The following is a 14,516-nucleotide window of genomic DNA, read 5'->3' as shown; positions in this document are numbered from 1 at the left end:
ATAATAAATAAATTAACCTTTGTACGAATTATGAAGGGGAGGTGGGGGATGGGGTGGAGCAAACACCCAACCATGGTATGACGGCTAGTATACCTAAACTAAGACAAAATCTTAATAGGCTTTGGGTATTCAATTACTTGGCAATAATACTTGCGTACTTGCCAATAAAACTGATAAATTTGATTTTTGATAATGGCTAAATTTTGAGAGATTATTGATCGTTTAGTAAGCTTCTGTTTCCTTTCCCAAATCCTTATCATTTAGTATTCTAAATTTATTGTTTATCCTGTATAAGAAATAAGTAATAAGTTTTGAATATACATCTATATACTACAAAATTATTATTACCGCTCTGTACCATTTCTGTGGAAGCCTTCTCGTTGATGTTAACGAATTATTATTCATGCTATTTGTGTTGATATGCTGTAATTACATTGTATGCAATTCTTTATGTATATGGAATTGATTTTGACAATTTGATAACCATCGGGGGTCAATAAAAATATCTTTTAAAAATCTAAGAGTGTAAAAAATCACATACCTTAAAAATCGATACAGAGTGGAGTCGGAACGAGGATATTTTATGGGGGCGAGGGTGCTATATAGACGGCATGAAGTCATCAATTTCTCAATTGAATTTAGGGGTTGTACGTGTTATATATCCCAGACCCCAGTTTGTTGTCCGACAAGTTGGTCGAATCTGACAACTTTCCTTGATTATGATTCGCTAAGAAGCATTGTTATTGTGATAACAGTCGGATAAAACAAGAAAACATCTGACACGTCCTTTTATGAAACGCTCACCGGGGCCAGTTCTTACAAAGATTTGCGATTGATCGGATCAACCACAACTATGGAAAGCCAGCAACGTAAACACAAAAAATGCATGTTTGTTCAAAATATTTCCTAGCTATGCAGTATAGTCATACATTCATTTTTTTCTTGAAAATTTAGTGTGCTTCGCTTGGTTTGCAAAAGGACTATTTGCAAAATTTCTAACCCAAAAATTCTGACATTGATGGATTTCTATAAAGTTGAGATTGATCGGATCAATCGTACGTCTTTGTAAGACCATGTACCTTTTGCTATTGGACGGGACACCGGTTCCGGACTTTGCCCCCTATTCACACATCCATGACGTTTAGGGGAATCCTGAAAATGTACTTCATTTGAACGCTCCTGATAGACGAACTCTGGCGGATGTTTCCCTGGCAACAAAGTAAACAAGACGAAACCAACAGTGGGAAAGGCTCAAAATCAATGGATCAATATTATCACTCTGAAATAGGAACAATCTGCCATTAATCCCCTGTTTATTCTGTGTCGAGTGGGCGTCTCGATCGGTCTCCGCGATTTGCATTTCGAGAGTGGGACACCAAACGGATGATGATGGAGAACGATTTCAGTTCACTTTTGAGGATAGAAGTAATAGATCACGGAGAACAGGAGAGGGGTTGCACTAAAACACGATGTTCTGTGTGCTTGTTGTCTAATTCGATGAAAGCTTCCCTCCTGACATGTGGCCATAGGGTCTGTGACAGTTGTAACGCTTTGGTTAACAGCGGGGACACCACTGTCTTTTGCGTCTCTTGCCAAATTCGAAACGTGTCCCCCAACCCGAGTCAAGAGGTCACATCCTCCGAATCATCTTTTCCGCCGATAAGCTCATCGTCACCGACGTCGTTGTCGAGTGAGAAGAACGAGATCTTGAAGACACAGCTAACGAAGCTTCGCCATCTCGACGAAGCTGTCTACAAACCTCTCGGAAAGCACTTCGACAAGGTGCTTCAGATGATTAAAAACGGTCTCGACAAAAATGTTAAGCTGGTCGAGGCACACTTCGAAGAAATCGTCGACGTCATGGAGAAGAGGAAAAAGAAGATCATTAAGTCGTTGAAACAAAATACGAAGGCGAATAAGATTATGATTGAAAATAGAAAGAAGGCGATGGAGAAAGAGAGAGTGCAGTTAAAAGAGTACACAGGGCGACTACAGAACAGAGTTCGCAATCGGTTGAATGGAAAACGTTCTGAGATTATGCTCAACTCCTTTCTATCTGAGGTGGACGGCTTTCAAAGGAAAGCAAGAAAAATGAGCACGGAGAACTCTGTTACCGAACTGGATGACCTCGAGGTGATCAATAATTCCGATGTAGAGGTTACCATCAAGGGTGCAGTGGAGCAAATGACAACACTGCGTGAGAAAACCCAGCTTCTTAAATCCAGAGTAGGAACACCAACATCTTCTCTTTCTTGGTCTCTCGAAGAATCCTCTTCAAGGAACGGAAGACCCACGTCTCATCTCGTTCCAACCCCGCCTCGTAGAACGAAGAGTCTGTCACCGAAACCTCGCTCATCAAGGGTGCCGGTGACACCTCTGGACCTACGCTCAGAAGCAGATGGTTGCGAGCCCCAGATCCTCCAGAATAATCGATATCTTCCCGATATAGCATCTGTAACACCTCCAGGCACTGAGCCACCCGCCCGAAGACCAGAAAGTGGTCAAACCTTAGCGCTGCCCGCTCAAGATGCTTCTATCAGAGAACTGTACGACGGTCCTCATCGAAGCTGTCGTGGTTCCAAGTCGTGCGAAAGAAGCCTCCAGAAAACGCAAGAACGTTCTGCCAAAAGGACTTTGCCGAATATCCCTCTTCTCCAGGGAGGGAGAGCTGTAGCCAACTCACGTAGGCCTGGAGTAAAGTATCAAACACTCATCCAAGATAATGGTCAGGTAGAACGGCCCTCAGGAATCTGTCGACTTCAAAGCGGTATGGACGGTGCGGTTGCCGTGGCAGACTGCGGACGCGGTAGGATCTTGGACGTTGGATTGGATGGGAGAGTGACGTGTTCGTCATCCGTATGGGAAGATGATGGAGAGTCGGCAAAGGCCCAGGGAGTCTTTGATGTTACTCAGATAGATGGCGGTTGCCTGGTCGTATCAGATTCACAACGAAAGGAGGTAGATTTCTGATATATTATTGATTTGACTTATTCTTTTTAACATTCACACCATTTATGACTGCGATGTCTGCTGATATGGTTGTACAAACAACCTCCCAACCTACTTGAAAATATTTGATTTAAAGGGCTATGAAAATAAACGAAAAGTAATGAGAATAAGAAATAAAAGAGTCCCCGTGACATGGTTAGCTAATGAGGCAACGGCCAGCTCGTGCACGGATTAAGGAGGAGTAGGGGTAAGGGGGGGGGCTTGGTCCCCATCCCAATTTTTACTTTTCATTTTAATATTACACAAACTCATAGATAATAAACCGTTTAACAGTAGCAGTTATTATAGGCGTATGTTTTAACGCTTTAACGCTGCACAAATTGATAGAATATAGACCGCAGTTACTGTGATGCCTAGCTAACAGATGAAGACTGCACAAAGTTGAATTTTAATTCTTCTATTTTCATTATTTTCCGTGTTTCTTCAGGTCATCCTATTTGAGGAAGGACGGAGGGTTCATTCCCTACAACTTCCCGAGCAAATCGACCCTCGAGGTGTGACGTCACATGGTCACCGCGTCTTCATCTGCGACCAAGGAAACCACTGTGTTCAGATGTTAGATCTTCGTGACAAGCATGACTGCAAACCCAAATCCACGGCCATTGCTCTCAGCAAACCAAGTCAAGAGGGCATGGTATGCCCATATTACGCATCAATCGATCAAACTGGTAATCGTTTACTCGTCAGCGACTACGGCGCCGGTGCGCTTATTCTCGCGCGCACTGATAACGCGCAACCTCCGCTCCGCGTCAAACTCGTGGCTTCGCATCTGACGTCACGCCATGGACCACCGAGTACAGCTACCAATATCGAGATCAGACCGACGGGCGTGGCGTGGCTGCCGGATGGACGCGGTGCCGTGGTCGCTGACCAGATCGGGCACCGGCTCGTGGTCGTTGACGAGGAGCTTAGCGTGGTGGGTAGTTTTGGACAACAGGGTTGCGGAGACGGGCAGTTTCTTTTTCCACACGGAGTCACTTTCGTAAGCGACGATATTCTCAGCGTATGTGACATGAGCAATGCCCGAATACAGTTTATCACCTTGTCGTCAATAATGGCTGGCATAAACAAATAGTCTCATGATTGCAAACATTATTTTGTTTTCTCCCCACTAAACATGCTAAAGCAAACTGGACAAGAGAAGAGCATCTTTCATATATATCGACATTACAAACTTGCCCCCTCCTTGATGATTCTCTGAATTTATTTCTCCGTATATTTCGAATTAAGTAATATTTCTTTCTTTCTTATTTTCTTTCTTTCTTTCCTTCATTCTTTCTTTCTTTCTTTCTCTCTCTCTCTATATCTTTCTTTCTTTCTTTCTTCCTTTTTCTGTTTTCATACTTCCTTTCACATTACTTATATACCTCTTCGATATTCTTTGATTTGCTTCTCATTTCCAAATCTTCCTATCTATTCATCACACCTTTACTAAAATATAAAAGTATTGGTTTTCATCACGGAAGGATTTTCTTCTATATTTTTGTAATTTGCGCCCTTTTCATTTCATCAAAATACAATGTAATAGCAGACTGAGGTAAGGGGGGGAGGTACTTAGGCGAATCCAGGATTTTTCAAGGGGGGGGGGGCCGGGGCACACTTGTGTTTTAATCGCATTTTTACATTACAAATTTTAATTGTGCCTCTCAAATGGGGGGGGGGGTGGGCCGGCTGTGCCCTGGATCCGCCTCTAGGGGGGGGGGGGTATTCAGGGCTTGTTTCAGTTACTTCAATGACGTCCAAAGTTAATGTGCTTTGTGTCTAATAAGCCTGTTCACGGTTGAAAAATGCGCACAAGCAGTAAAAGGTCATTTGAGGTAAAGATGAAGGTGGTTTTCAAATCCACTTATACAGGCATTTGTGATTTGATGATTATTCATGTATTTCAAAATATTCTTTTCATCACATCCAAGCTGAAGAGAAACAAAGTCTTCTTAATCACTGGTATTTGACAATAGCCCAAACAGTAGTCAAAATGTGCCCGGAGCAGACAATAAAACAGATTAAAAAAACTTTACCCCTGATATTCACCTAATTTATACAATGGCTTTCATTCTTAGAATTTGAATACTTTGTCGGTCAAACTTACCCAACATCTTCATTTGAAAATGGTAGTGCTCGTCCTAAAGAGAAATCGCAAAGGTCATTTGAGAAAAGTTGATGATCAGCTAACCGTGAACTGGCTTATATTTGTTTGTTTGTTTGCATTTATTTCCGCGTTCAAAAACACAATACAAAATTATTTATAATTACAATATACAAAATAATTCACAATATAAACAATGTGGTCATATTACATAATAAATACAAATAAGGATGTGAGTATAAATTAATCTTTTATAAATGTAAACATATATATATATAATGCAATAAATGAACGCAGGAGACCGCCATCGTGAGCGGTTAGGCTTGAATTGATGGCGGCCTCAAGTTGCAATGACATGATCAGACGGTTTTCTTCACATACTACTTTTTTGTAACTAAAATCATCAAAGATGCGGATTTCACTTGCTCTTTCGGAGAAAAATATCTTCTATGTATATGTATACTCTTAGTATGAAGGCATAATCTAAAGTCACATGTCAATATTTCTATACTTTACTCCCAAGAAATTAATTTTGCTCATGTATTCATATATTTTTTTATATAGCTATATACAACAATGTATAATCGAGCATCTACATTTTAAAAATAATATGGGAGTGTTCATTTCTCCGGAGAACAAATAAATGTTAATATCACGATCTAAATCTGATGTATGAACATATGCAACATGAAACAATGTAAAAATTATGGAAATATCAATGATGCATTAGAGTATTATGGACCATTTACCATTTTGTTTTTTTGATTATCGTTAGAAAATAATGTTTGCAGCCAAATGCAAAAACTGTCTGCCAGATGCTTAGTTAATTTGTCAGAAACAAAATCTTATTTTGATATGGAAAAGTAAAAATGGTAAATGTTAACGAAAAATAACAAGACGATTGGACGTTGCTGATAATTATACAGACCACACAGCAAAAACTGTGGTGTTAACCGGTGTACATACAGGACCACACCTGTTAATTTACACCGGTGTTAAATTGGTGGTGTTAGTTTTACACCTATAAGTGTTATTACAACACCTATGGTTGTTATATTTACACTCTTTGTTATGTTCAATCTCTAGGGTGTTATTTTAGGGTGTTATTTTAACACCTCAGGGTGTGGTCCTTTATTAACACCAATTGGTGTCAGTTTTAACACACACATTTTTTACAGTGCAAAATTTAACTCAAGCTTTCGGCTTCATGACTTCTCGATAGGTTCTATGTCAACAAAATCAAATGAAACATATAAATAGTACAAAAGGCACAACAGATAGGCCTACAGATCGTCAAATCGTCTAAATACTAGTATTTGATACAAGATAACAACTCCGAAAGGAAAGAAAAGGTCACGGTCATATCTTACTCTACTGCACCAAGTGTATCTGATTACATTTTTTGTACATGTTTTAAGAATCAACCGGCATTTTGCTTGCAAATTGTGTAACACCTTTGTACTTTTTTTTTATAAAGCTTGTTTTTCCCTCATACTAGCAATTGATGTGACATGGATTATATGTATTAATTTTGTGACGTAAAAAATGTTGATTATTCAGTTACATATTGTTTAAAAAAAATAAGAACTGGGATTAGAAGAGAGACGGCCTAGAAAGAGAATGAGAGGGAGGGAGAGATGGAATTATAAAGGGGGGGGGGGGTGTTAGAGATAGACGTATAGAAGGCGAGAGTGAGTAGGAGAGAGGGGCAATAAGGGAGAGAATGGAAGAGAGAGAAAGGCGAGAAGAGAGGGGCACAAAAAGGGATAGAAACTAGAGTGAGGAAAAGGGTGAGATAGAAAGAAATAGAGACAGACAGCTCGACAGAAGAGGGGGGGGGGGGGGATTGTTGAAGTGGTGTGTGTATACCAAGATACTGACATTTTATCCCATTTTCTGAAATTGAACCATGATTTTTATCACCCTTTACCAGGGCAGGGATGATAAGTTACGTAATGTTAAACATTTTTAGATATATATACATGGAAAATTACATTAGACCTCGAACAATTCCTTAATCTTCCCACCGTCATCACGTACCCTACCCCTCCTCCAATGACCCTCTTACTCCCTTCAACATGTTCAAGCTTCCCGCTCTTCTCCCCCTCTCTCCTTCCTTCACAACTATTATCATTATTAATCATCTCGACCTTCATTTCATCTTAAAGAATCTCCCTTATTTAATCGTGTTCACACTATCACAGACCCCACTTCTCTCCCTCTTTCATCTCCGTATCAATTTTAATCGTGTTCACACTATCACAAACCCCATTTCTTTCTTTCATCTCCGTATTGATTACAATCGTGTTCACATTATCACAGACCCAGTCTCTATCTATCATCCCCGTATCAATTTTCTGTTCTAATTCTCCTTTCTTTGTCCCACATCTTTTTCCACCCCTCTCTCTTCCTTTGCTTAGTTTACCAATCAGTCCATGTCCCATCTTTTCACCTTCTCTCTCTCTCCTTATTCTTTCCATTCTGTGCCAACACTTCTCGCCAAGCCGCCATCTTTTTACCCCCCTTCTCTCTACACTGCAAAAACTCCGGTGTTGAATTAACACCAATCCGGAATCTATATATGTCCACACCAGAGAATTGTTGAAACAACACCAGTTTGGAATCAAACCAATGCTGTCTTAATAGTAATTGGTGTTAGACCAAAACGAAACTGGTCTTGTTTAACAATATCACCTCTCTGGTGTGGACATATAGGCCCGAATTCACAAAAAACCTACTAGCTCCTGGTTTTTGGTGGTTTAAACCCCAAGGGGGTTTAAACCTCCTTTGTGAATTCGGGCCATATACATTCCGGGCTGGTGTTAAATCAACACCAGAGTTTTTGCGGTGTCTCTCCGTCCTTTGCTAACCAACCTTTCTATGCTTGCGCCATTTTCAACCCTTTAAATTCCCTCTCTCTCCCTTGCCCTACACCTTCGATCAATGCCCCATTTTCTCTTCCTAATCTTCTCATTACTAAGTAATAGCCTACTCATCTGAATCCCCTCCCCCACTTTGTTTTACACACCCGGGGGCCACTTACATTGACGAGTGGATACCATGCGCGACCAAAAAAACACGTAAAAGGGATGTCTTTTTCACGATAGGGCACGTTACGTACGTAACGTGATAAGGGTGTCAAAAACACAAAAATAATGAAAAAAAGGGTATCTATTTCACTAGGAAAATTACGTGTTTAGGGTCGAATTTGAGGGGATGATAAAACAAGATTAAAATGTTTTATAAAGGATGTCCTTTTTGCCCCAACACTTCGTGTTTAGAGTCTGATTTGCGCGAGGTGTAGAAGCTAGGTGGGGTCGTACTAAACCAAAAAAGATAAAGCCGACGACCGAAGGACCCGTAACAATAAAACATTCCTGTACTTGTTTAGGGGTTCATTTCAAGGAATATTTGCTAAGAACGGTTTTGTTTCCAATACTTGTTAAGGGTAGGGTTTCACACGCCAATACTTGTTAAGGGTGCATTTTCAGACTATGGAAATTACGTGTTTAGGGTGCTTTTCGAGACCCCATGGTCGCGCATGGTATTCACTCGTGAATGGATGTGGCCCCCCGGGTTTACACACCTGCCAACCTCTGGCAATGAAAAAATGTATTCTGTGATAAAAAAGTGTATTCCCCTCTAAAAGTGTATTTGATGATAAAACGCGTGGCGCACTCGCTCATCGCGGCGCTCAAGCTGCTAGCTAAAATGCGCACTGCTCTTGCAGACGGAAATAAAAACATTTTAACATGTGTATATCTCTCCCTACATGGTTTTGACAAAATAATTGAAAAAAAGTTTCCTAAAATTACATTGATCTAATAACCATATTTGTGTAAAGTTTCATGAAATAAAGACATATATAGTAATGATATTTCACAATAAATTACGATTTCCTAAAAAAGAAAAATTTACAAAAACATAAAAAAAAACGTTGCATAACGTAATAAATAATCCAAAAACGTACTGGTTGGCAGATCTGGTTTTACCCACCCTCACTCTGTTTTATCCCTCACCATCACCTACCTGCATATATTTGATTTCCCCTCCCTCTTACTCTCCCCTGCACCCATAGGCGGCGGAAGCGGGGGGGGGGGACGTATCCCCCCTAAAATTTAGGTGGGGGGGATGTTCCCACCCATAATTTTTTTTTGATAACTTTTTTTTTTTTTTGCTTGTCAAAAATTTTTGGTTCGCAACTCCTAAAATTTAGGTTGATAACCTTTTTTGGGCACTTGTCAAATTTTTTTCAGTGTCCATCCCAAAATTTCAGGTGGACACCCCCTTAATTTATTGGCTTCCGCCGCCAATGCCTGCACCCCTCCCCATCTCTGGATTCACGCGCACCCACCCCCTCTCAATCTCCAACCAATATTTACCTTAATCCTTACAGGTGAGGTTACACCCTATTGATATATTTACCGATTCAGTCTGGTATGTCAGTATTGATAACAGAACATCGAGACAGATATCACAATCAATTGTCTTGATTGGTCAAGTCCACCCCAGGAAAATGCTGACTTGAATAAACAGAGGAAACTCAAGCAGTGCTGAAAATTTCATCAAAATCGGATGTGTTTATGGCATTTTAAAGTTTCGTCGCTTATTTTTCACAAAACAGCGATATGCACAACTAGGTGAGTCAGTCAATAATGTCCATCACTCACGATTTCTTTCGTTTTTTTATTGTTTGAATTATACAATATTTCATTTTTTATAGATTTTCCAAGGACCAACTTGACTGATCCATATAGTGTTAAACAGTGCTAATTTCACATGTTCAGGGAGGAATTAATCGTTGTATCACTTGACAATGAGGAGAAAATAGAATATTCCATATATCATATAATAAAATACAAAAGAAATAGTGAGTGGATGACATCATAGTCTAATTTGCATACCAGCCAGGATGTGCATATAACTTGTGAAATTAAGCAAAACTTTAAAAATGTCTTAAAATTCTTATTTTACATCCGATTTTGATGAAATTTTCAGTGCTATGCTTGTTGGATATTTTTTCTTTTTATTCAAATCAACTTTTTGTTGGGGTGGACTTGTCCTTTAAGTTTAATGACTCCCACTATAATGATCAAAGGTTAAGACTTATCTTGCATGAGCTACCATTAGTTGTCTTTTTTCTCTCCTATCCCAGAAAAACCCCTTTGGCTACTGTAATTGTAGAGAAATGTCATCAATGCGTATTAAACAGATAACTAATCGATGGATGATAAAGATGTGATGATCCAGTTTTATTGGAAATACTAAGGTGCACTACCCTCGATCCACATGTAAGATCGTCCCCTTTTTATCACCACCCCCCCTCGTTCTCTACCCTCCCCGTACGTACAGTCAAGGCCATCAAATTTCAAAGTGCATAGGAGATCCTTAAAAAGCCCATTTGCCAGGTGTATTTGTAGAAAATTATCGTAAAATAATTTGTCTGCCTTTATTATACTTTGTACACATCCATGTAACCATTTGTTGCTCAGTATGTTAAATTGGAAATAAAGGGGAAAAAGTTCATTGAACTGAATACAACTTTGAATGAATACAGCTTTTTCCTGATTTTTCCTCCTCCACCCAGCTCACTCTTATCTATTTGGCTGCATTGAATTTTAGCATCTGTCCCCTACATATCCCATAAAATTTTTACCCACCTAACCTCCCTCTCCCATTCCTGTAAGGCACGCCCAAACAATAAAGTTAAAACACAACACAAATCAAATACGGACTATCATGACATTGAAATAAGCTTTATTCCTTTATAATACAATAAGAATATGAAAAAGTATTATGTACAAATGAAATCCACAAATTAAATTCTAAGAATCAAAATACAAAATAGAAATTTGACATGTCCGAAGGACACAGATGCCCCCGCTTAACGCCATCAGAAAAAAAAACAATATGCGTAATAATGAACAATTTTAGACCTTTGACCTAAAGACTCAATCTTTCCATAATAATCTTTGACAGGAGATATGACAGTCAGGTCATTTGATGTGACCTGACTATAGCTACCCAGACACCAAACATTTAATATCTGGTGAATATTTCCAAAGTTATCATGCGGAAACCAACTCGCATATATAATGAGCTGTGACCTTTGACCTGCGGACTCCGAATTAGAACCTAGCCTGTATTTTGGTGTCATCTACCTACACACCAAATTTTTTAAAAATCCATTATATATTTTTCAAGTTGTTGCGCGGAAGCCAAGGGGGGGGGGATGGACGGAAGGACAGGGGCAACGCTTAACCCTAAATCTCCCGGGGTATTTTGATTCTTGTCATTCCCGGGGGGGGGGGGGGCCATTATGGCCCCCCCTTAAGATCTCGGCCGCCGATCACGCGAGCGACGCAAAAATTTGCACGCTGGTAGTGTGCGATGTAATCTACAAGGCTGTATGGTAAAATTTTCCAAAATAATGAGATTTTATTTTATATGAATTAATTATGCTAATTTATGCATAAATCATACTTTTTGCTCTAATTCACTAAATAAAGCTCCTAGAATGCTAATTTTTGGTAAAAATTTTCTTTGTAGCATTCTTAACAATCGTAATTCAAAAAAACTTTGGTTTGGAAATAAATTTCTTATGTATTTTATTGTTTTATGAATTTCTTATGTATTTCTTTGTTTTTTACTTTTTGTTTTTTATTGTTTTTTCAATGGAAATTGTTCCAGATATAATTCTGATCATAAACAAGGCAAAATTGATTAAGTTTAATCAGTAAAAGTAGAAATAATGATACATTTATGAATTTTGGCTAAATACGCAATTTGCATTGGATTTGTACATGAAATCACGTTTATGAGCAATTTTGGGTCTGACATGCACTTGCATAATGTTGCGTAATGTCGTAACTGCGTACCCGGGGCCCGGGCTTCACAACTTTGGTCTCAAAATTTGCGCGAGACTTGAATGTAAAAAGTCAGTGAGCTGCGAGGTGAAAAAATTTCGCGCAGCAGATATATCGCGAAAATTGTTGAGGGGGGGGCCATTATGGCCCCCCCCGGGAGAATTAGGGTTAATGCCCCCTCTGGACTTCGACTGTGGGGGCATAAAAACTTGTTTGCCTTGAAGTGGTGATGAGTGTCTTGGTAAGGCAGTGTGAATGGTGGGGTATGGCACTGGATCGATATCAGGTCTGAAAGACGAGACTAGCTTTGGAATCATCATCATGGACCTTGCGAATGCATTGGTGTTTATCCTCCAGGCATGTAATCAAGGCTGTCCTCGAGACCACAGTTTGATGGCCTTGGCCTCGGCCCGAGACACACATATAAATTCTATAGGAAGAGCTTTTCTCCACCTGCCTTGAGACTCTGAAGTACCGACCTTGACTATCCCTTTTATCCTCATCATCGATGATTAATAAAACTTCTCACAGTTATAATCTGGGTTGGGCTCAATCACTTTCGTCAATTACAATTACGTAATTGATGAAATGTTCTATTACAATTACTTTTCAATTAAAATTACACTTTTTTTGCAATTACAATTATTACTTATGTCAATTACAATTGCAACAATATCAGATACTTTCTAGAAAAGTCATGAATGAAACCAATTTGTATTCTGTACATAGTCCCACCTATTTCAACATAATTCTGATTTACAGAGAAACTGACAAAATAAAGGGTACAGGTTATAAAGCAGATTCTGCCTGTTACTCTCTTTGATGTTGAAGCAGTTGACATGAAAAGGACATGGAATGAAATCACAAATTAAGAGGCTGTTCTCACTACGTTCCTAAAACTAGTTTACTGGAAACTAGTTTAGTGGAAACTAGTTTAACGCATAGTGAGAACGGTCAAAGCGGTCTTGGAAGCGATCTTCCAAACCAGTTTGGAAAACCACCTCGCGATGTAGTTTTCAAGATCGCTTTGCCTCGTTAAAGTGGTTTTAGCGTGAGGACACAACCGCTCTTCGGGAAGCGATCTTGAGCGCGCTACTCAACACCACAGGTGTAGAATACCTATGCTGCGGTTTCGAATTTCGCGCGAAACGTGTCACCCTACTGAGAGCGTTTCCACAGCAACAAGAGCGCTTTACGTGAAGTGATTTTGAAAACCACTTTCGTGTGATCAAGTGGGAACGCTAGCAAAGCGATCTTCCAAACTGGTTTCCTGAATCGGTTTCCAGTAAACTAGTTTTAGAAAGCATAATGAGAATGGCCTCTAAGGAAGTTTATTGTATAAATATTGAATGTAATTTATAGTAAATGACAGAAAGTAGTTGAAAAGAATTATTTTTTTGTCAATACTTTCCGTTTTAAAACTTAAATTACCTTGTACATGTGCCAAACCCTGGTTATAATCCATTTGACTCAAGTCTCCCATGTCAAGCACCAAACAACATGAATGGTGTGAACTTGTGCACCAAGACTAATCTAAATCATTTTGTAGATTAATAAGGGGCATTATTGTAAAACCATTTAAATTCATCAATGCATTTATTTTCAGATATTTACATATCCCTTTGCCCCATTTCTTCATTACTATTTTCTCTGTCTCCTTTTTTCCTCCTTCCATCCTTTTCAAAATCTTGAGTGGGTATTAAGTGGTAAAACAAGACATGGGAGTCAGATAAACTTGGGTGTTCTTCTGACTTTGAAACAGAAGGTCGTGGGTTCAAACCCCCCAGCCACGGCATAGCTTCCTTCAGCAAGAGATTGATCCACATTGCGCCACACTCGATCCAGGTGAGGTAAATGGGTACCTGGTAGGAATTAATTTCTTGAAATGCATGTGCGCTGTAGTCATTATGGTCACCAAGCTAAAGCTGGGGTACACTGCAAAAACTCTGGTGTTGATTTAACATCAGCAAGATATCTATATGTCCACATAAGAGAAGTGTTAAACAACACCAGTATGGTTTGGGTCTAACACCAGATAGGTGTTTATACAACACCAATTAGTTTTAAAACAGCACCAGCTTGATTCCAAACTGGTGTTGTTTCAATACTTCTCTGGTGTGGACATATATAGATTCCGGTCTGGTGTTAAATCAACACCGGAGTTTTTGAAGTGTACTAGTATCCAGTTCTTGAAGGCGCAGAGACGTTATAATCATAATGTGATATGCGCTATAAAATAACTGTCTCTTATTATTCTTATTATCAAGCCAAAAATAATTTGAAAATGGTATATTACTAATTCACGGACAGCTGAAGGTTGTTATTCCCATGTTCTTATTCCTATTTTCTGTAGACAACTCGTTAAACGAGAATGAAACCTTTGGAACAAGATAGCTTGTGTGAAAACAGCAAAATCAAAGAAACAGTCCATCAAAGGGAAAGTTGTTCACATGTGACATCACAAATCCTTGTCGCATTGCCATGGGAAGATCTCCATAGCATTAGTGATTGCAATATTCAAATGCTCATAACTTTCTCATTATTTGTCCAATTTT

At 39.3% G+C, this 14,516-nt stretch overlaps 1 protein-coding gene across 1 annotated transcript; it reads left to right on the top strand.

The window, feature by feature from the left end:
• The first annotated feature begins 1,274 nt into the window (after nt 1-1,274).
• LOC121406084 lies at nt 1,275-4,176 on the top strand. Its single transcript, XM_041597093.1, has 2 exons — nt 1,275-2,958; nt 3,437-4,176. The coding sequence occupies exons 1-2, from the start codon at nt 1,384-1,386 to the stop codon at nt 4,082-4,084; spliced, it is 2,223 nt and encodes a 740-aa protein (XP_041453027.1). The 5' UTR covers nt 1,275-1,383; the 3' UTR covers nt 4,085-4,176.
• Nucleotides 4,177-14,516: the final 10,340 nt, after the last annotated feature.

Source organism: Lytechinus variegatus, chromosome 19, assembly GCF_018143015.1.
Source record: "Lytechinus variegatus isolate NC3 chromosome 19, Lvar_3.0, whole genome shotgun sequence".
Lineage (NCBI taxonomy): Eukaryota > Metazoa > Echinodermata > Echinoidea > Temnopleuroida > Toxopneustidae > Lytechinus > Lytechinus variegatus.
The sequence above is the reverse complement of the archived record's forward strand: the minus strand, read 5'-3'. Positions and strand labels throughout refer to the sequence as shown.

Coding starts and splice junctions, on each gene's coding strand:
- LOC121406084 (XM_041597093.1), top strand. CDS start 1,384: ATGATGATGGAGAACGATTTCAGTTCACTTTTGAGGATAGAAGTAATA. Junction 2,959..3,436: donor CAGATTCACAACGAAAGGAG/GTAGATTTCTGA, acceptor GTGTTTCTTCAG/GTCATCCTATTTGAGGAAGG.